The sequence below is a fragment of the Pelmatolapia mariae genome, linkage group LG14, assembly GCF_036321145.2.
Source record: "Pelmatolapia mariae isolate MD_Pm_ZW linkage group LG14, Pm_UMD_F_2, whole genome shotgun sequence".
Lineage (NCBI taxonomy): Eukaryota > Metazoa > Chordata > Actinopteri > Cichliformes > Cichlidae > Pelmatolapia > Pelmatolapia mariae.
In genome coordinates, this window is record NC_086239.1 from 26799845 (window position 1) to 26820378 (window position 20534).

Here is a 20534-nt window from a genome sequence, read left to right on the forward strand (position 1 = left end):
CCAGTCAACAAATGGCCATTCAGTAAATTGCTGCTTGGGATGAGGGAGAGGGCTTGATGAGTTAAACACAAGGCCATCAAACAGGAAAGCTGAGTAGTGATCCTACGTGAGGCTGATTTTTTAGACCACATGTATACACCCTCAGCTGCTCTGATGGAAGGCACTTAAAACAGAGGGGAGAGTGTTTCCTTTATGGGTTTCTGTCTACTTTAACTTTAAGATCAGAGACTCACCTGAAGGATCTTATCCAGCAGATGACATCCTGCTTTAGTAGACAACATAGTCACATGGTTACCAGTTGCCAAAGATTTTTAAGGTCTTTGGTTCAGGACAGTTGTTTTTTTTGCTGTAGGGGTCACAAGACGGTTAAATGATAAAGAGAAAAATATTCCGTACAGTAAGGTTTAATTTGCTGACTAGAGAAGTCAGAGTCTAAAATGTATTAGACCTAAATAAAATCAGCATAATTCGTGAGCTATTCAAATATAAAACCTATAACAGGATTTCTGTGCAGCTTATGTCACAGTTCACTTTCCAACCGTTTTTATTTGTGCTCTTCCTAAGCTGAAAACATGAAACCAGGAGAGACTCAGGTGTTGAAACTGTGGCTGTGCCCTGAAACCACATCAGGGTCACCGTGGGAATATTTATGGTCTGCTTACTCCAAATAATTTCACAGCATTCAGAGTGCAGGCAGAAGGGAAAACAGTGCCTTGCTGTAAGCTTGTATTTGAGGTTCGGGCTGTCCTAGAGCCTCGCCTGCCCGTGAGGATGCTCACACCCTTTTGTCAAACAGACCGATAATGTCAACGTGTGTAAACTGGAGACACCTGCTGGACACTACCTGGCATTACACCACTGACTGCATAATGCATTCATATTTAAGTGTTAGATCAGTTAAAATTAAAGCTTGAACTTGACATGAAACACCCAGACATTCACTAAATAAAAATAAATATTTATATAGTAACTGAAAGTCAAATAAAAACTGCAGCTCACCCTACTGCTCATCAGATCCTCCCCATGCACGCGCTCTGAGTCCGCCCCCTCACACGCGCATGTCCGGAGATCCGGCGCATCCAGCAGCAGGAGACCTGTGGAGGAGGTAAAAACTTTATATCCCGTGTGATTTTTTTTTGTAAAACATGAAGATGGGAAAGACAGAAGCGGGCTGTGAGAAGTCCTCAGGTGTCCTGTAAGGTAGGCAAATACATATATATATATATAAAAAACACGATGTTTTCCACTTGTTGAGTTTGAAGTGGAAAGAAAGGAAGTGACACTCTCTGGAGATTTAAGGTAAACCTCTGCCACTCACGTTAATAGTTTAACATGAGACTTCTCAGGTGTGCTTCATTTAAAACCAATTTTAACTCTAAGTTTGCTCAGCCAAAGAAAACTTTTGCGCCCGCCCTGTTGCTGGTTCCCTTTTATCTCTGAAGGAATCATCAGCTGCACAAAGACCAGACGATTTCTCGCGTTACTGTCCAGATATCAAAGTTTAGTGTTAAAGTATAAGCATCTCTTTCGCTTGATAAACTTTTTTTATTAAAAAAAAAAAAAAGAGCACAGAAGCTAAAGTTTAGCACCACTGATGGAATATTTTTCCTCAGGCACCCTTATTACTCTAAACATAATTGGGTACTTATTAGAGTAACAGTAAAATACGTGGCTGTGGCTCATTTATTAGTATATATGACTTGCTTATATCAATAGCATCAGTGTGTAAGCAGCTGTTCCTGGTGGTTAAGGAGCTGGTTACTTTCCAACCTGACCTCCTTCAAAAAAGTTCCCATATTCAATATCCAGAAGTTCACTGTGTGAACTTCTATAAGATGTGACTATGAAACTACATACAAGCCAAAAAATAACAGGAACCCCTGATTTGATCTTTAATATTGATGGTTTTGTAGGTTTAACTTTCTGTGTAAACCTTGTTAAACCTCCATCAGTCACATGATAGAACCATAAGCAGTGCACTAGAAGTTTAAAGCAGCTTAAGGCAGCTATATACTTGGGTAAAGTAGAAAATATAGGAGCTACAGCTTTAACAATAACTCCTCTAATGGAATTATTTTCATTGCTTTAAATACTGGACCTGTTTCTGGTTTAAATTGGAAAAAATGGGCTCCATGCCACTCTTAATGAGAAGCCTGCTGTATAGAGGGGTAGCTGCATAGACAGTGACCACCCTCATTAACTTGTAATGCAGACCCAGTCATTTTGTTCTATAAGCAGACCTGAAATATTAAAGAAACCACTTAGATCAGAGAAGAGCTTCTAGGGGTTACTCCTGGTAGTCTTTCAAGGGGTAAAGAGTTAAGGGTACAGCTCTAAACGTTGAGAACTTTACAGGATCTGAATTAACTGCTGTATACTTTGACAGAACCAGCAACCATTTCCACACCTGTCCGCTGAGAAAAGCAGGAGAAGGAACCATGATAGACCTGAGCCACCTGACGGAGGAGGAGCAGGCGATGATCATGACGGTGCTGAAGAGGGATGCTGAACTGAAGAAGGCAGAGGAGGAGAGAGTCAGGTTGAAATTTGAGTCTCAGTCACGTATGACGATATGAAGTCATATTTTTGGACGTCCTTTATGCCACTGTTTACTTGTGCGTCGCTGCTTGGCTCTGTTCTTTACATGTGCTGAGACATTTTGGGCTGACTCTTAAGTTAATGTCATGTTGTTGAGCTAATGTCATTTTATTGATTTAATAAGAACTCCCAAGTCCCTCTGTCACCCGTTCTGTGAGAAGAGGCCTTTGTCGGATCGCCAAAATAATATTTGTCTGCTCATAATCCAATAACACAGTAACAGCTTGGCTGGACACAGGCGCTGCCTCCGTAGCTGAGAAACCTCAATGTGAGATGAGCAATTAGATTACAGCCAAGTCCACACGTGGGAGAGGATCATGCTGGTCTGATGGACAGGAATAGAAACCCTTAAAGGCTTCAGTGATGGGAGATGCATCAAGTGTGTCGAACGTGATGGGGAAAAGAAGTTTAATTTGGTCATATCTTTTTAGGACTTTTAAAACAATTGACATCTGCTGTTTCCCTGTCGTCTTAGCACCTTTGGGCGGGGTCAGAACTTCCTCACTGTGCATATTCAGGGTGTGTGAAGACAAACAAGAAGCTCACATCTTCTCTGACCTCTCCCATGTCCTGAAACAAAAGCGCACACTTCGTCTTTCAAATTGCAACCATGCGTGCAAACTATCAAAAATCCCTGATGCTGTGTACCATGTTTTGATTTCATTTTCAAAAATCGAGAATGCCATCAAACAGCGTGCTTTTTATTGTGGCCTTAATGCAATTGGCCGGCCTGACTTTTTCCATCAGCGGGGGGCTGAATGCTCACTGTGTCTCGGGCAGTCTAGTGTAAAAGGATTAAGCCAACAGTCTGTAATAATGTGCTACCCTTTTTTCACATGACCGCCGAGTTCCTCTGTGAAGGAGGAAAGATGAGTTGGAGCAGTCAGCTCAAGGCGGAGGAATTTTTTTGTTCCCTCTTTGATTCAATTTAAAGTTGATAGAAATGTTTTCCGAATTCCTGCACAGTAAAATCAGAAGCTTTTCATTAGCTTAAGCTGAAATCTGTAAAATGCTTCACACGATTAAAAACACAAAAGAGAATTTGTGTTATGTTGATTGCATTGTAAACACCTTTAAAAGATTTTTGGTGGTTTGTCTGTCCTTTCTGCGCTCTTGGCTTTGGATTTCACCCCATATTTGCAGATTAGTCCTGCTCAAAGTGAATTAAAATGGTGTCAGATTCTTCATTCAGTGCAACCGAAAGCGAGCATTGTCTCGCTTTTGCTCTTTTTTGTGACTGTAGCCATTCAGCAAGACGTGCCACTCAGCTAGGATTAATACACTGCATAAAAGAACTTGAAATTATACAGAAAAAACCTCTCCACTTGAGCGTTTTCACTTCATTTCTCTTTTGTGTATGTCTATTTTATTTTATTCTTTATTCTTTTTATTATATCCTAACAGGAAACTGGAGAACATAGTAAACAATGCCTCCCAGTCCGACACTAAACTGAAGTACCTGACAGGAGAGTGGTTTTACGAGGCCAAGTCACGCAGACACAGAGACAAGATCCACGGCTCGGAAATCATTCTGGCTTCCATGAAACAAGGAAAAGCGGCTAGTTTAGGTCTGCTCATTCTGCACTGTTCGCTAAGCGTTTTAAATGCACATTTCGTGCTCAGGGGAAAAAAAACTTTTCCTCTTTTTGACCACAGCACCCTGTTATCACAACAGAGGCAAGTACAGATTTTACTGATCTGCTGGATTTAAATGTTTTAGCCTTTCGGGGGTAAATACATACAGAGTGCTGAGGTCAGAAATGAGGCCAGGAAAGAATTCCCTCTCAACGTGTGGTGAAAATCAGAATTATTCTGCTTCATCAACCTGGACAGTGTTGTTATTCACAGACTTCTCCAAACCTCTCTCTCCTGCAGATGGTTCTCTTAGACTTGACAGACCCAAGGTCGCGAGCAGTCGAGCTTCGGACATTGTTCCTCCACTGAAACCTGCCAGACAGCTGGAAGCAGAGCAGCCACAGCAGATTAGGTAAGCAGTTGTTTCCTATAGTGCTGTGCAATACTGCAAATGTTATTATCGATACGATGCAGCAGAAGAAAATACAAGGCCATGTGCCGCCCTCTAAAGCACTTTGGGTCAAGTTCTGTTGTTTAAATGTGCTGTAGGCTATAAATAAAATAGACGTCACAGTCAACACAAAAAGGTTCAGGCATTTCTCATGTTTGAGGTATATTCAATGATATCCAAAACAAACTGTATATAAAAAAAGTATTGATCCTGCCATGCTAATATCGATCTGATACCAGTACCAGCTTCACTTTGACTCGAGAAACGGATGTGTTCACATGTAACGCTACCAGACACTGATATTATCACTTGAGGCTGAACCAGCTCTGTTTATCTCTCTCGTCACCCTGTTAGTGTGAATATGTACTCGGAGTCTTGTGACTCAGCCTGTGTAAACATAGGTGGTGCTGACAAGGAATACATCTGTTTTATAGCCAGGCAGCGGCTACTGTACCTTCTCGGCAAAGTGTTTAACTCGATAAAACTCTCAGAGCAATTACTCCGATTGGGACATTACGAGATGTTGTTGTTATGTTTGAAATTAAGTTATGCAAAAAAAAAAATGTCAGGATCGTCCTATCCTGTGGTTCTAATTTGAATGAGAAGATTGTTTTTTATCGTAAGACTTTTAAGACCTATTGTTAATATAAGACTGGATTAGTCACACCGTTGACTGTGTAGTGAAGTCACTTTGTGCCACACATTCAACACACTTCTATTATAGTGCAGTCAATATTTGACTTAGCCCCTCTCAGGTATTTGCACTCTGACAGTGTTGGTTTGCAGTGCATTTATTTCCCATTGCTTCATTACATCACATGAGATTTAAGTGCAGTCAAATGAATTGCATTAGATTAATTTAATTCAGCCACAACATAGACGTGTTGCAAGTGTTGTCTCATATGTTTGCTCCTTTGATGTTTGGGTGGTTTGGATGGGCAGACATCTTTTGCTTCTTTAATGTCATTACTCTGTACTGTCGCGAGTCCCAGTCATGCACGGTGTTGTTTACATATTAGATTAAAAATACAACTATTATTTTTTTTATTCTTTTTTCCCAGTGATGTAGAAAAAGAGAATCAAAGTTCAGGGATCCGCTCCCCGAGAATGGTACGTGTTGAAAATCAGGCTGGACTTTCTTTTTTCCTTTCTTTTTTCCTGTTGTAGAGTTAACAGTGCATTTCATTCTTTTCTGTCTTCAAGCCGAGGCATAACCCTTTTAACCGTGCTTCCCTTGTTGTTGTTGAGCCTCCTGAAAATAATCATTACCTGTCAGCCAGTCGAGACCAGGAGTCACTGGAGACAGGTCTGAACTGAAATTTGAACATACAGATCTTTGCGGGGCTATCTGAGGGTATCCCGCAGTGAGCCTCTTATCTTTTCTGTCCTCAGAGCCCATCTGTCCACTGAAGAATCACCCAGCAGGTGAGGCCAATCAGACATCAGAGGGCTCCTCTGTAGGTTTCAGGCCAGTGCCAAAGAAGAGGACCTTTCTCTCCAGACGTCCTCTCAGTCCGTCTGAAAGCAACGGCCTGGGGTTGGATGCTCAGCCGGGGTCAGCGGGGATTGTTCCTACACCACGACGGAGGCTGCAGCGGGGATCCAGCGGGAGCTCTAATCAGTCTGGCCTGAAGAGCCAAGATGAAATGCCTCAAAGTGCAGTGTCTAATCAGGTAGCTCGGTCATCCACATCTGCAGATGAAAACTCCTTGCAGTCACTGTGTGACAACTCTCAGGTTTCCTCCAATTCAAGTCTGGAAAGACAGAGAAACCCACCTTCAATAACAAGAGACAGGTCAGTGGGAAACTTATACTGGGAACCTGTAATTAAACGTTGGCATCCTTCCACTGTAACTCACAACCTGTATATTTTCAGAGTGTCCAGATACACAAGAAGTGATGCGTCCACTGAGACGGGAACATCGCAGAGGAGTGAGGAACGAGATGACCAACCTCAAAGAGAGCTTCCACCTTTGAATTTTGTCACGCTGCCTACCACCAACATTCAGGACAAAGAAAACAACAGCCGTGTGGGGCCAGCGATGAGGCAGGAGGAGCTGAGTTTGCCCCAAAACATTGTGGGTAAGTTCAGTAACAAAGGTACGACAGGGCAGGGGTTTCAGGCATGTATTTCTCTTTCAAGGATTGGAGGAGATGAAAAGAGGTGAAAGTTTAAAAAAATGAATAAAATCAGAGAAAATTCTGAAAAACTGACATTTTTTGGGGGGAAAATATTTTTTTTTCATTCTTCATCTTTTATTTATCTTGTGACCCCGAGTGTGTCCTCCACATTCTGGTATTTTCCTCTGTTTGTCTGCTACAGACAGACGATTAATCTTTTTTTTTTTTCCCCACTTCAGCCAATGTCCAGAAATTTAACAGAAGATAATATATCTTAATTCCAGCAAATCCAATTTAACTCCACTGTGGACGACTATCTAACATACTGATTTGTAGCAAGTATAATAAGCACAATATTCACCATTTAAATATTAAAGTACTAAGATTCAAGAATGAGCTCTAAACCATAATTAGGAAAATAAGATTATCTGAATGTATTAGGCCATAAAACAAATATAAGACACAATTAAAAGGGGCGATCGCCTGAATGAAAAATCGAGGGTTTGCTAAGGTCAGCAAGTTCCATCACCCTCTTAAAATGTTGTTAAAATGTTTTACTTTAGACTAAATTTGAAATCACACTGCCATCAATATAGCAACACTGCAAAGTTATACTGCTATATGAGGTCCATTTCCCCTTCAGGGTCATCTTATTTTCCACCTCTGCAAGCTTCCAGCACTCCTCCAGTATGCAAGCACTCCTCATACACTCACACATCTGTGATTTCACCAGAAATTTAACCTCAAATTCAGGTTTAAGGTGACCCGACATTCATGCCGGGGATCATCACTGGTGAAGAGATCAATCAGCAGTCTAAACTTGAAGGCGACACATCAAATTAGGAGCTTATCTGAGAGAGAGTCAGCGTTTTGCTTTGTTTTTCACATTTTTTCTACTGTGTGCTGTGAATTTAGTGAGTCGGACTGTCAATATTGAACTCTCCTGTAAAGTACCAGGGCAGCCGAAGGAGAACATTACACCGGCTTATAACACATAAAAGAAAGAGACAAATTCGGCTCCCACCAACTTAAAGATGAGAAATTTAAAGGTCAGAACCTTTGGGGGCCTTTAAACTTAACTTAAAGTGTCAAAACTTGAGGAGATCCAGCAAGCATCACAGTGACAAGTGATTAGAACTTGACTTCTGTAGAGTGACTTTAAAAACATAGGAGTGCTGGAATAAGTCCAGAGGTGAACAAGGAGAAGACCTTGAAGGGCAGAGAGCTGAAATTGAAGTCAGAAAAGCTTTTTCCTCTTTGGGTTGTAGCCCTCTTTGGTCACACCTTGTACACTAATACTGTTTTATTTATTCATTAAATTGATGTTGTAATCCCGCCGCTTATTGAAGTAGAGCCAAGTATCTAATTCTATTTTCCCACGTTGCTTTTTAGATCCGGATCTCCCTGTATCCTATGATCTCAACTTCATTGATAAGTCTCATCAGCAAACCCAGAGGTCAAATCATGCAAATGTGTTTAAGCTATCCACTCAGGCCACCAGTCCCACTGGTGAGGATGAGGAATCCATTGCAAAGGTGCTGGAGTGGTTCAGCCGCAGCACGGACAGCAGCGATTGGCTAAATTCAGACGATCCAGTGGTTACAAAGAGCCCTGACAAACATGTGGAGGTCAGTAGATTAAGAGCTGAGGATTTATTGTCGAAAGATGCTGTGGATATGATAAGTGACAGGAAAAAGGAAACACTTGAAACAAAGAGGAATCATTTGCAAAGACAGATCAACAATGACAAAGAGCTTAGAGCTGCTGACAGAAGAGGCAGCAAGGAAGTGATTGAATCACAAGAGGAGGTGAAGACGGGTACCAGAGAGAGAATGCATTCACAAGATGTGAAAGATGATGCCGATGAAAGCCAACCACCTAAAATATCTCATCTGAAGTCGTTCTGGGAGAAAAGCAATACGGGCCCTAAAATACTCATTGGGAAGTCGGTCTCATCTGGCGACAAAGGTCAAAAATCTGCTCAGCTGACGGCAGAGAAAAGGTCTGATATGGCGTTGGTTCCTGGAATATACAGCGGGAATGAGATTTATGATAAATACGCTTCAAATCCAAGTGATGAAAGAGAACAGCAGCTGTTAATCACTACAGATGTAGGAGAGAGTGTTCATTTAAATAACCACCAGCAAGCAGACAATCTGGTGATTAATTTGCCCCAAGAGGGTAATGATGATTCAACATACAAGTCAGATTATTTGATGTTGCTATCCAGTGAGAGAAGAGGTTCAGATGCTGAGGTTTTTTGCACAGCAAGAGCACCGGCAAGGACGGCCATCAGTCCAGAGTCTGAGAGCATCTCTTTAATCGAACCTGACAGCTTTTCTGAACCAAGAGAAGTCCTGCTGCCAGAAGAGCTCTCAAAAAGTCTCCCTGTGTCTCAGCTGGATACAGACCTTCTAACAAGGGCCAGCCTGGATTCTGAGAAGCTCTTTTTAACCAGAAACAATGCGTACGTGGACTATAAGCAACCTGGGAATGATGTGCAGATCACCACAAAAGCACAAATTCAAAGAGGTTCAGGTGAGGATAAAAGCATTCATTCGAGCATGTCTCCAAAAAGAAAAGAGGACTCATCCAATAAAGACAGGACTAACAGTCCTCATCTAAATAGGCAGGCGTTGCAAAACCAAGAAAGCACGGCAGAGCGAATAAAGCAGCTCAAATCCTTCTGGGAGCAGGAGAGGAACAAGCCCATGTTTTATACCGGCAAACCTAGAGCTTTCGGAGACGGTAAGGTGGTTCGTGGAGCAAATCAGGCGAAACTGAATAAAAGATTCACAAAATCAGAATATGACCTGAGGTCAATTGGCAATGAGTCAGGCAGTGACGATGAAAACTATGACAAAAATCATCAAAATTTTTCTATTATGCCACTGAATCAGAGAATAGACAGGCTGTCTCCGAGCCTCGGCACAAGCCGGGCCCAGTTTAACACTCTACGCGAGTTCTGGGATGAGGCCACATCAGACTCCAAGGGATCATTTTCCTTTGACAAACCCAAAAGCCCCAAAAGGAAAGAGGGAATAAGTGCCCAGCTGTCGTCTCAGGACGTAAAGGTTGTTGATCCAGAGATTTACAGACTATCCTCTGCTGTCGAGAAAACAAGACCAGCTGTGATGAAATCATCTCCACCTCCTCTGAATCGATCAAAGTCGCCACATGACAGACAGACGGGCTCTGGGTCCAGAGCACTGGGTGATGGCAAAAACAACCCACCTAATTATAACTCAACTGAGTCAGGCCAACAAAGATTGTCCAGAAAGAGCTCAAAAGATTCCAGCAGAGAGGAGAAAACTTCAAAACCACAAAACAGCTCAGGAAAAGAGAGTCGTATTCCTAAGAGCAGAAAAGACAGCTTTGGTTGTTCGAGCAGTCGGGGTAATTCTATGCGCCGTGCCACCAGCATGTTCGCTCTGAGCATTCCCGATGAAAAAGATCAAAGCAAACTGAAAATGGATGTCAGCCCTGTTCACTCTCAGAGCAGAAAGCAAAGACAGAACCCTGAGAAAGGTATAGTGCCGAGAAGATCAGAGGAAACGGAGGCTCTGACTCCACGAGCACGCGCCTTTGTTCCTAGAGACTACCGGCACTACCTGGGGATGACGGATAAGACCAGCGTCCACACCTCGCTCGCTCCGGCCGTGAAGGACGAGGGGTCAGAGGGCAAATCTGGGTATGAACTGGACCTGACTGGGCCAGTGAGGGCCAGCACACCGGTTAGCTCTGAGGAGCGATACAGCAGGAAGGTCAACAAGATGAGTCAACGCCCCCTGTGGGCAAACTACAGCAGCTCAGACACTGGCCAGGAGTCCTCTGTGAGCAGCACGTCAGAAACCTGGTCCAACTCGAGAAACAGTTCAAATCGTAAGCACCAGTTTTCATTCTGATGTTTTACTTTCTACTGCAACTCAAAGCAAGAATTCCTCTCTAAAATGGTTTTATACATGTCATCATAAAGTTTTTTTCCTTCAGCTACAGTTATGCTAGGGAAAATAGTGGTTGAACAGTGCACTGCAACTGCAATCACCTTGTGATATCGTTACCTTTTGAAATGGGTCATTTGAATAGCCCAGACAGAGACTGTCTATAAGTAGAATACAACCAGCAGTCCCTACTTCAGAGAGACGCATCGCAGACCAGGTGTGCTCATGTAAATTACAGTAAATCCAAGGTGGCCCGGGATTGTTTGAAGATGGATTATCCTCGCGTCAGGTGATCTGTAGCAACCTATGGGTGACATCTGCAAATAGTACCAGTGGGTTGCTGGAAACATTTAAAGAAATTGAAATTAACTAGTCTGCATAAAATAAACCAGAAAATAAATAAACGATCATCCTCCCATTAATCACAAATATCAATCTATTGTTTTTCAGCAGCTGTTTTGTGTAGGTCGTACTCCTGTGTGTACACTCCTATACAGTTTGTCATCATGGCTTGGATCCAGCTGTGTCCTTGACATTGTGTCCGTGTCGGGTTATCTGTGTTGGCAACAGCAAATCTCAGTAAACAGACTGTGTACCTGCAGTCAGCTGTCTGTGTTTAATTTGTGGGCTGGGTAACTTAATTAAAACCCGAAAACAAAACAACATTTCACCAACAGTAGTTTTATAGTGCTATATAGTATTCTTCAAACCTCAAACCTTGAAATGTTTAAAGGTTAATTTCTTTTCTTTTGTATTTTCATTATTACCTAATTGTAAACCTCAAACTTCAAATACTTAGATTTTCATTTTTGGATTCAAAGTAAATGGAGCTGCAATAATCAGCTGATTAAAAGCTGTTTCATAATCAGCTGTCAAAGATTAGCAGATTAGCCTCTTTTCTTTGCATTGCAATGTCGTTAACCGAAAAACACTGTAGTGGGATACTGTGATTGCCATTTTTCACATGCTTCTGTCTTTTTTTCCTAGAACAGTTTATTAAAAATATTTCAAACTATTTATCATTCAAATAAGAATAGACAAACCTTCCTTCTACCTTTGCCAAGTCTAAAAGTTTTCTCCACGCATCCAGGATCCAGACGACAGCCATTAATCAGTGCCCTTAATTTGCTTCATGGTGCTTTCTCAGCTATCAAGACCATTAATCAGTTAATCAGAGCGTTTTCCTCTGATTGCAGGTGAAAATGATGATGATGACCAAAATCCTATAAGGAAAGCACTGCGGCGAGCAGAAGCACGGCCCAAAAATCTGGCTAAAAGTATGGAGGATATCACCGCATCATTATCACCACGTGAGCACGTTCTCAATGCTAAAGCCCGAATCTTCCATATGTAGACACAATTTGAGATGACTGATTCTTAATTCTGTTTTTCAAAGGACAAGAAAGAAGACAGGACTCAACTTCTGACCTCAGGCGCATTAGCGATGGTAGAAACTGCCTTTTTCCTTTCAGAAAGGATTTTATTGCCAAATGTTGAGCAGATTTACAACATTAGGAACTTTGTGCGAGACATGATAAGACAAATACTTATCTTATTTTATCCTCCTGAGAACCAAGGAAAAAAGTATCTCTCAGTTAAACTTTTTCTCAGATTTTTGTGTCTACTACAGAGGACATGCATAATTAGGCTGGGTCTCCGGATGATATACATTTTCTTGCAATCATAATGGAAATTTAATCAGTATTTTAATCTTCTGCTTCCCAACTAACCACGCTCTAGCTTCTGTTATCGCATCACCCTCCTCGGCCTTATTTTCGGATCCAGACCACCTGAAGAAGATGAGCAAATCAGTTCCTTCATTCTTACAGAAGGAGGTAAAATTACTTCTTGCATCTTTTAGTCCCGTAGAAAAAAGCCTGCACTGCATCTTCGAGCACAGAGCTTTGTTTGCTGTCTGTGTTGTAGGATCCTGGCGAAACCACTGACTCCACCTGCGAGGACAGTTACCCCCGAGAAAGACTAATAATGGGCAGCTCAATGTCTAACCTCACCATCTCTTCTGGCAGGCCGTCTGTGTCTTCTGTATGTTTATACACAGCAGAATGCATCGCTTTGCATGCGCATGTTTCCCATTCACTTATCTCTCACTTTAACTGTGCTGCTTCTTGGCTTTAAGCTGAACTAGAGAAACCTTTTTCACAGCAAAAGCTTTAAATTAAAAATACAGGTGTACTGAAGGCTGCATTCCACTTAGCATTCATGCTATTACTGGCACAGCCGCCAACATGTCGTGGCCTACAGTGATACACTGACCTCATTTTTTTGTAAACTTTGGCCATGTTTAATATGAGCATTAATCATCAGTTTTCTTATACTTTGAATATTATGTGAAGTAGAATATCTCCAGTTGTATTGATACTGACATGAATAAATGTTTCGACCACCACTGCACCCATGTCGGGATGATAGCCAGAATCAGAAAGATCCCAAAGCTGCCAAGCATCTGTGCACTGCACCTCAGCTGAACAGTGGGAGGCTAACCAGATGTGAGCAGATGTGTATTAGCTAAACAAAGTTGGTCTGCGGCCAAATCTTCATTAGTGAACACTTTTAATCAAGCGTAAATTGAAATTTTGTTGTGATTTTACCACTTCTCAGGCCTTAGGAAGCTCCAGTGAGCCCTGGAGCAACAAATACTGAAACGCTGAGTGAGATATGAGGTTTGTCAAGTAGGGCTTTTTTTTTTTAAGCTTATCCATAGAAATGATTTTAAAGGAGAAAACTGATAGCTCTGACAGAAATTTGAATCCTCCCCACACCTCAGTGCAGTTCACAGCAACTTTCCAGCTCTAAGGTTTGTAGCACTGATCAGGTCAAAGTATAGAAAAGTGCACTAAGAAGAACTCTGGTCACTGTTTGTTCCTCAAACATTCCTTCTCCGTCTGTACCTGCTGCACAATAAAACTCAATAACCAAAAGCTCAAACATGCATGCATCAGACCTTCTTTCGCTTTGTTTTATAATAAACAATGTTTATCTTCATGTTTGTGTATGCTTTCAGCTAAGTGGAAGTGTGATGACCATGTACAGTGCAGACTTTGCGAATGTGGAGATCCAGGGAAGTATCCAGTTCTCCATCAACTACGTCCAGCGGCTCAGAGAGTTTCACATTTTTGTGGCCGAGTGCCGAGACTTGGCTGCTGTCGACCCGAAAAGGGGCCGCTCAGATCCGTGAGTGCTACTTCCATACTAGATTATAAACCAATGAAAGGAAACGTCATATTCCTGCAGCATGTTTTCACCTGTCCCCCCCCAAAAAAAGGACACCAGATTTCTTTTAAGTCACTGTAAAATAATAATGAGGGGCATATACAGAGTATTGACTGTATATAAGAGATGGCTGTAGCCACTATAGCACTAGCATTTACCTGCAATATAGCAAAGTGGCAAGGTCAGAACAGCAGTGCATGTGGTTCATGACGTTTCCTCAGCTTTCACTAGAAACTTGAAGTGTAAGAAAGTTTTTTTTCTTAACTTTTATTGTATCTATCCAATTCTACGATATTCTGTCACCATATCACACAAAAATGAATAAGTTATTATTCATTTTAGCACTGTGTATAAAGCAGAAAGCCCATTTTTGGCCACTAACTGTGACTACTTCTTCCATATATTCTGTAAGATTTGCTTTCTTTTTCTTTTTAAGGTATGTCAAGAGCTACCTGGTGCCCGATAAAGCTAATCTCGGAAAGAGGAAAACATCGGTAAAAAAGAAGACGTTAAACCCGACTTTTAATGAGATCCTCAGAGTAAGAATATGCGGATATTTTGCCAACACACAAATATTCCCACACTGTAAATCTTGCCTGACAGCAAATAAAAGCGCCCTGCTCTTTCCTGTCCTCCCAGTATCGAGTTCGCATGGAGTATCTCAGGACCCAGACACTTATTCTTTCTGTTTGGCATCATGACACGTTTGGCAAGAACAGTTTCCTGGGCGAGGTAGACGTGGAACTGTCTAAGTGGGACTTTGACCACACCCAGATGAACTACTTAGCCCTGAAAGCCAGGGTAAGAAAAAAAGATAAACACACACAAAGGCTTCTTTATCTGCGGCATTGTTTTCTCATCGCATAACGGCGGTTTATCTGGAGAATGTGGTCCGTCGGCTCATTTATTTTCCAGAGTCTTGTTTGAGTTGGTTATATCAGATGTCACATGATGAAGTTTTCAGGTGTTTATGTAATGTCTCCCGTGTCTTAGACAACGCCCACACTAGCGCCATCAAATGACCGAGGAGAGATGAAACTAGCCATACGTTTCCTGCCACAGATCATCCACAGCGAAGGTCTGCAAGTAATCCTCCTCTGTTTTTTATAAATTGGATTAGCAGTATTGTTTACAGTGAGCACAGCAGCCTCTCCTGTTTGTCAAAGCTTCTGTTATTCTGACATAGAGCCAATCAGAAGAAAGTCGGGTTAAAGGGAGACGTGTTAAAAAAGACTTGTGTAACGCCCTGTCCTCACATACATGGGTATTTTTCTTTGCATTTTGACTTTTGAAAAACGTTTTTTGGCTGAAGATTTTCATACTCTGCATTTCCTTCTGTGCAAGGAGATTTTGTCCTATAACGTCACGCCTTTTTCCTTTTCTGACATCAGACTGCACAACACATCATTTTTTTTATATGAGGTGATTTCCTGCAGTGGCAGACAAAGGCAAGATATTTAAAATCTGCAGTTGCATGAGTAGAATATGGATGTCAGTGTTTCCCCTGATGTTTAGGAAAAGTTGAACCTCACTCTTGATTCAAATGTAAAACTCAGGCCTTCCGCTTGGCTTCTGATTGGCCAAGATTTCTACATCACCATCTTTTGCTTGACATTTTGAATCTGGATGGAGATATTTTTCACAGTGCTTCTGTGGACTGTTTTTTCTTTAAATGATGAAAGTTGACACCTGCCCATTTAAAAACAAACAAACAAACAAACCATGTAATGTGAACGATAAATAAGAATTATTTTGAACTTTTAATCATGTATGAGTATAAAGGTGGAGTTCTTAACGAACTTTTTCCAGGAAGTTTGTTTGCAGGCACAGCTATCGCCATCTGGTGGCCTTCTGATAGAATGCAGGTTTAAGAGATTTCAGCTTAACTGTTCCTACCTGATTGTTGCATCTTGTACTTTGTGTTATGTTTAATTTAGGGTAACACAATTGTGTTTATTAGCACCTATCCATAGCGTCCCAATATACTGCATATGTCAGGTGTCAGCAACCTTCAACATCAAAAGAGCCATTTTAGCTCCTCCTACCAATCAACGGGAGACAAGACCGGCACACGTGGGGGACAGATGATATAATATAATTGGGAGAGAATTGAGAGAGAATAAATAAATGCATATAGTCTATGTATTACCAGGGTTATATTTAAAATTCTAACCTGTGGCCGATGGTTTAAAAATAACTAAATAAATAAATACTTTTTTTTTTAAACTGGCCACATTAGAAACAGTGAAGCAGGATTTTTTTTTTCTTTTTTCATAATGAGATCATCTACCCTACATCTACATAGATAATATTGGAAATTTAGGTAGTGTAGTGCAGTAAAAAGTATCACCCCCTTCCTCATTAAAAATTATTTTTTATTTGTTTTACTTATTTTTTAATTATTATTATTATTATTTTTCATATGTAAATGTCTAAATGATGGCGTCATTTATTAAGGGAAGAAACCTACGCAAACCAAGCTGACCCTGTTTTAATAAAAGTGCTTGTCCCTTCCATGTTAAATCACGATTTAACTGTGATTAGGACTTTTTTTTTTTGGGAATGCTGTGATCAGCCACACTCAGGACTGATTACTGCCAGACCTGCTGAATAAAATTAAATCACTAAATAGAGCCTGGTTGTAGTGTGACGGTCTGGAGCTGCTTTGCTGCTTCAGGACCTGGATAACTTGCTATAATTGAAAGAATCGTGAATTCTGCTCCCTACCAGAAAATCCTGAAAAAGAACATCTGACCATCAATTCATGCTTTGAAGCTCAATCAGATTTGAGTAGCAGGACAGTGATGCAAAACACAGTCCACCTCGGCATGGCAAAATGAAAACAAAATGATGGTTTTTGAGTGACCTAGCCAAAGTTTGGACTTAAATCTGATTGGTGTGACCGTAGAGCTGGGCGATAAAACGATAACGATATGTATTGCGAAATAACTTTTTCTCGATAGAAAAATTAAACTATTGCGATAGACCTCATCTCTCTTAAAAAAAAAAGAAAAGAAGAACAGCCAATCCAAATTAAGTAGCGCAGAGCCGAACCAATCACAGCCGCAGCGTCACGTCACGTGACTTGTTACGTACAGCACAAGTGCCAAGCCGCGCATGTGTGGTTTGGGAAGCAGCCAGCCGCTGGTAATGGAGGAAATGAGTGTGTTTCGTAGTGATGTGTCGGCCGGACTTTTGACGTGAACGACGCGAGCCGGCTCCTTATCGCGAGCCGTGGGTTTTTTTCTTTCTTTCTCTCACCCTCTCTCTCGTACTTTTTTCCGCTTCACTCCGCACGCGAGCCTTGTGTTTTGCGCTGGGAAGAGGGGGGAGGGGCGGTAGTTACACTCGCAGTAGCACAGGAACAGAGCGGGAGGGAGAGAGAGAGAAAGAGAGCCAGGGACAACAACCTCACATTAGAAAGGTATAGTAATCATCCACAACTATTTTCAGTTGCGGATGATAAAGGATTCAGAAAGTTCAGAAAGCTATACAACAAGGAGAGATTGAGAATTTCCTTTTAGTTCTCAGTTTATTTGATATTGACAAAAGTTAGTCAATTTTGTCTGTTCTTCTGTAAAATAAACTAAGATTTATTTTTAGAATTAACATTTTGTTTCTAAGTGGAATTGACAATTTAGTAGTTTTGTTTTGTTTGTTCTATTTTGAAACTTAAACGCTTTAGCGGCTTCCTTTTGTGTAGTTTGCAATATTTGCCTTTATTTATCTGAAAAAGTCTCATGTTCCTTAAGTACATCTACCCTGTTGAACTTATTATGGGAAATAAATATTAAAATCAAGACAAGCTGCTGATTATTTCACATTTTACTTGTGAGCAACGGCACATTTAAATCTTACAAATATAGTTATTTGGCTTATATCGTGATATATATCGTTATCGCCTGAAATGAAAAAAACATATCGTGATATGAAAAAATCTTATATCGCCCAGCTCTAGTGTGACCTTAAAAGCCTTTTCATGCTTTAAAACCCTCAACTGTGGCTTGCTTAAAACAATTCTGCAAAGACGAATGGGCCTGAATTCCTCCACAGTGATATGAAAGGCTTATTACCAGTTATCACAAACGCTTGATTGCAGTTCTTGCTGGTAAGGGTGCCAGAACTAGTTATTAGATTTAGGGGTGTAATTACTTTGCCAGGTAGGTTGGTAAACTCACCCAGAAGGGTGATGACAATATCCCATCAGCCTTTTGCAGCAGAGGGGCAAAAACTGCATTTTGTATTTCCTTGGGTTATATTTGTCTAATATTTAAAATGTGTTTGATCTGAAACATTTAAGCATGACAAATATGCAACAAACCAAAGAAATTGGGAACAGTAAATACTTTTTCACAGCACTATAGTTGACTATCACTATACAAAGTGTGTGCAAGAATCAACCTAGATTACCAGTTAAATAAAAGCAGGAAAGAAAAGCATCATTTAAATCCAGTAATAAAATGTTATGTATTAACCTCCCTTACTGCAGTATGTTTTAGTTTTTAAGTTCAGTCTTATACTTGTGTAGAAATACCAGAGTCATAAAAATGTAATGTCATTTTCTTTAAAGGTGTAGCTAAAGACAGTTGCAGCACTGGAGAGATTCACATTTGGGTGAAAGAATGCAAGAACCTGCCTCTAATCAGGGCTACCATCGACCCATATGTAAAGTGGTATGCACAGCTGATTCATCTCAAGTTGGTCATTTAAGGTGTTCTTCTGTATTAGTCACGACATGTTTTCTTTTGCCCGCTCATTTGAAGCTTCGTCCTGCCAGACACGAGCAGGAAAAGTCGCCAGAAGACGCGTGTGCTGCGGAGGACGGTGGATCCGGTGTTTAACCACACGATGGTGTATGATGGCATCAGAGAGGCTGATCTAACAGAGGCATGCGTGGAGCTCACTGTGTGGGACCGAGACAGGCTCGCAAGCAACCTGCTGGGGGGCCTGAGGCTGGGGACTGGAACAGGTAGGCTACTGAAGTACTTAATAAAATACGCAACCTGATGAGATACACTCAGCGGCCGCTTCATTAGGTACACCTGTTCAAGCACTGCAAATGCAAATATTGGATTGGCGACACATGGTATCAGCTCGGTGCTTTCAGTCGTGTAGACATCATGAAGACAACCTGGGTTAGATGGGATAGACAAAGTTTCCAGCTGCCAGTTGAGGTGGCACTGAATGACAAACTGAACATGCCTTCTGTTGTGAAGTTATTGGAGCTTTGATGTTTACATTATGAGTGAAAGCAGTAAGACTTGCTCATTTTAGTATATATATATATATATGTGTGTGTGAAATGTCTTTAATCTTCAATGCTTTGATCATTCTCGTTGGCTGGTTGCATGCACAGCCTTTATAGCCTGCGAAACATAAAAGTGTACAGAATGTAATTTTCAAAAACAGAATGACATAATGCGAGTAGTGTTTCTAGATCAAAGTGTGTAGAAAGAAAACAAAGGCTTTATATGATGTAGATAAGAGATAATTATTCTAAAAAATTTAACAGTTTCATGCTGGAACGACGATGTTTTTGGTGCTTTTTTTGTCTCTCTCTCTCTCTGTAGGCAGAAGTTACGGAGCAGTGGTGGACTGGATGGACTCGAGTCCTTATGAGGTGGCGCTGTGGGAGCGCATGATGGCTACCCCGAATGAATGGGTGGAAGCCGTAATCCCGCTGAGAATGCTAAACTCTGCAAAAACCGCTTTCAAATAAGTATCTCAAACTGTGACGAGATTACAGACGAGTAGAAAGTAAAACTGCTTTTACATTTCAAAGTTTAAAAATAAATGAAAGGCAGCGAAGTGAAACACTGGAGTCATCAGTTTGGCAGAAATTTTACAGAAACCTGTGGGCCACCCAGCATAAAGGTGGTATGAACACTTAGAGAAACCTCTGGAGAGTGAGTTTTGTTTTTAGACTCATATTCTTACACAGCTATGAGAATTAAGAAGAGGATCGACCAATGCCGACATTATTTTTATAATTCCAGCACCTTAAAGTTGTTTGTTCTGTTCTAATGAGACACAGTAACATCACTTTCACCTGTCTTTTGCCGAACATTAATAAGACACTGGGTATTTTTTTTATTTGTATTGTTATTTGGAAGAACTTACACTTAGTATATACTATAAGTTATCAATGTTATATCACCTGGAAGTGCCAATATAGCCTTCGTTTACTTAGCTGAGTCTTCAGAAAACATGGCTTCTTGGACTAACAATTATTGACAGTATTTTCAAAAATATAATTCAATCCAAAGACAGATCTCACGTGTGATGAACTGTTAAAGTGCCGTGTTAATCATATTAACCACAAGTGCAATAAAAGACACTTAATACAGATCATTTGAACAAGTCTGTCTTTTTTAATTGTTCAGTAAATTATAAGAAATGTAACATTTAACAGCAGGTTTTTCTCAGTGTTTTTTGTTGAGCTCTGAAATATCTCAACATCTGTTTTTGTACAACCGTTACAGATAACAACAAGCCGGTCCCAGGCTCAGATAAATGTGGTGGGTTGTGTCAGTGAAGGTATTTTGTGTAAACTCTATGCTACTGTTGGACAAAACCAAAGGAGGAGGAGGAGGGGTGGGGGGGGGGCTTGGAGGCCG

General features: G+C 41.0%; 1 protein-coding gene across 2 annotated transcripts; it reads left to right on the top strand.

Moving 5' to 3' along the window:
• The first annotated feature begins 1091 nt into the window (after nucleotides 1–1091).
• sytl2b (synaptotagmin-like 2b) lies at nucleotides 1092–20261 on the top strand. Of its 2 annotated transcripts, XM_063493050.1 has the most exons (20): nucleotides 1092–1200; nucleotides 2387–2539; nucleotides 4003–4166; nucleotides 4474–4585; nucleotides 5686–5734; nucleotides 5828–5930; nucleotides 6017–6419; nucleotides 6501–6706; nucleotides 8138–10627; nucleotides 11883–11996; nucleotides 12083–12133; nucleotides 12427–12521; nucleotides 12613–12729; nucleotides 13709–13878; nucleotides 14354–14456; nucleotides 14557–14718; nucleotides 14911–14995; nucleotides 18488–18590; nucleotides 18681–18886; nucleotides 19488–20261. In XM_063493050.1, exons 2-20 carry the CDS (start codon nucleotides 2439–2441, stop codon nucleotides 19634–19636), a joined length of 4983 nt encoding a protein of 1660 aa, XP_063349120.1. In that variant the 5' UTR covers nucleotides 1092–1200; nucleotides 2387–2438; the 3' UTR covers nucleotides 19637–20261. The 2 variants fall into 2 exon arrangements, with proteins under 2 accessions (XP_063349120.1, XP_063349122.1); XM_063493052.1 differs by lacking the exons at nucleotides 1092–1200; nucleotides 2387–2539; nucleotides 4003–4166; ... (7 more) ...; nucleotides 12427–12521; nucleotides 12613–12729 and having other exon boundaries at nucleotides 12089–12133.
• The last annotated feature ends 273 nt before the right edge of the window (nucleotides 20262–20534 follow it).

What these genes read in the sequence shown, in the direction of transcription:
- sytl2b (XM_063493050.1), top strand. Translation starts at nt 2,439, where the DNA reads ATGATAGACCTGAGCCACCTGACGGAGGAGGAGCAGGCGATGATCATG. An exon ending in GCAGAGGAGGAGAGAGTCAG is followed by an intron (nt 2,540 to 4,002) that starts GTTGAAATTTGA and finishes ATATCCTAACAG; the next exon opens with GAAACTGGAGAACATAGTAA. An exon ending in CTTCATTCTTACAGAAGGAG is followed by an intron (nt 12,522 to 12,612) that starts GTAAAATTACTT and finishes TCTGTGTTGTAG; the next exon opens with GATCCTGGCGAAACCACTGA.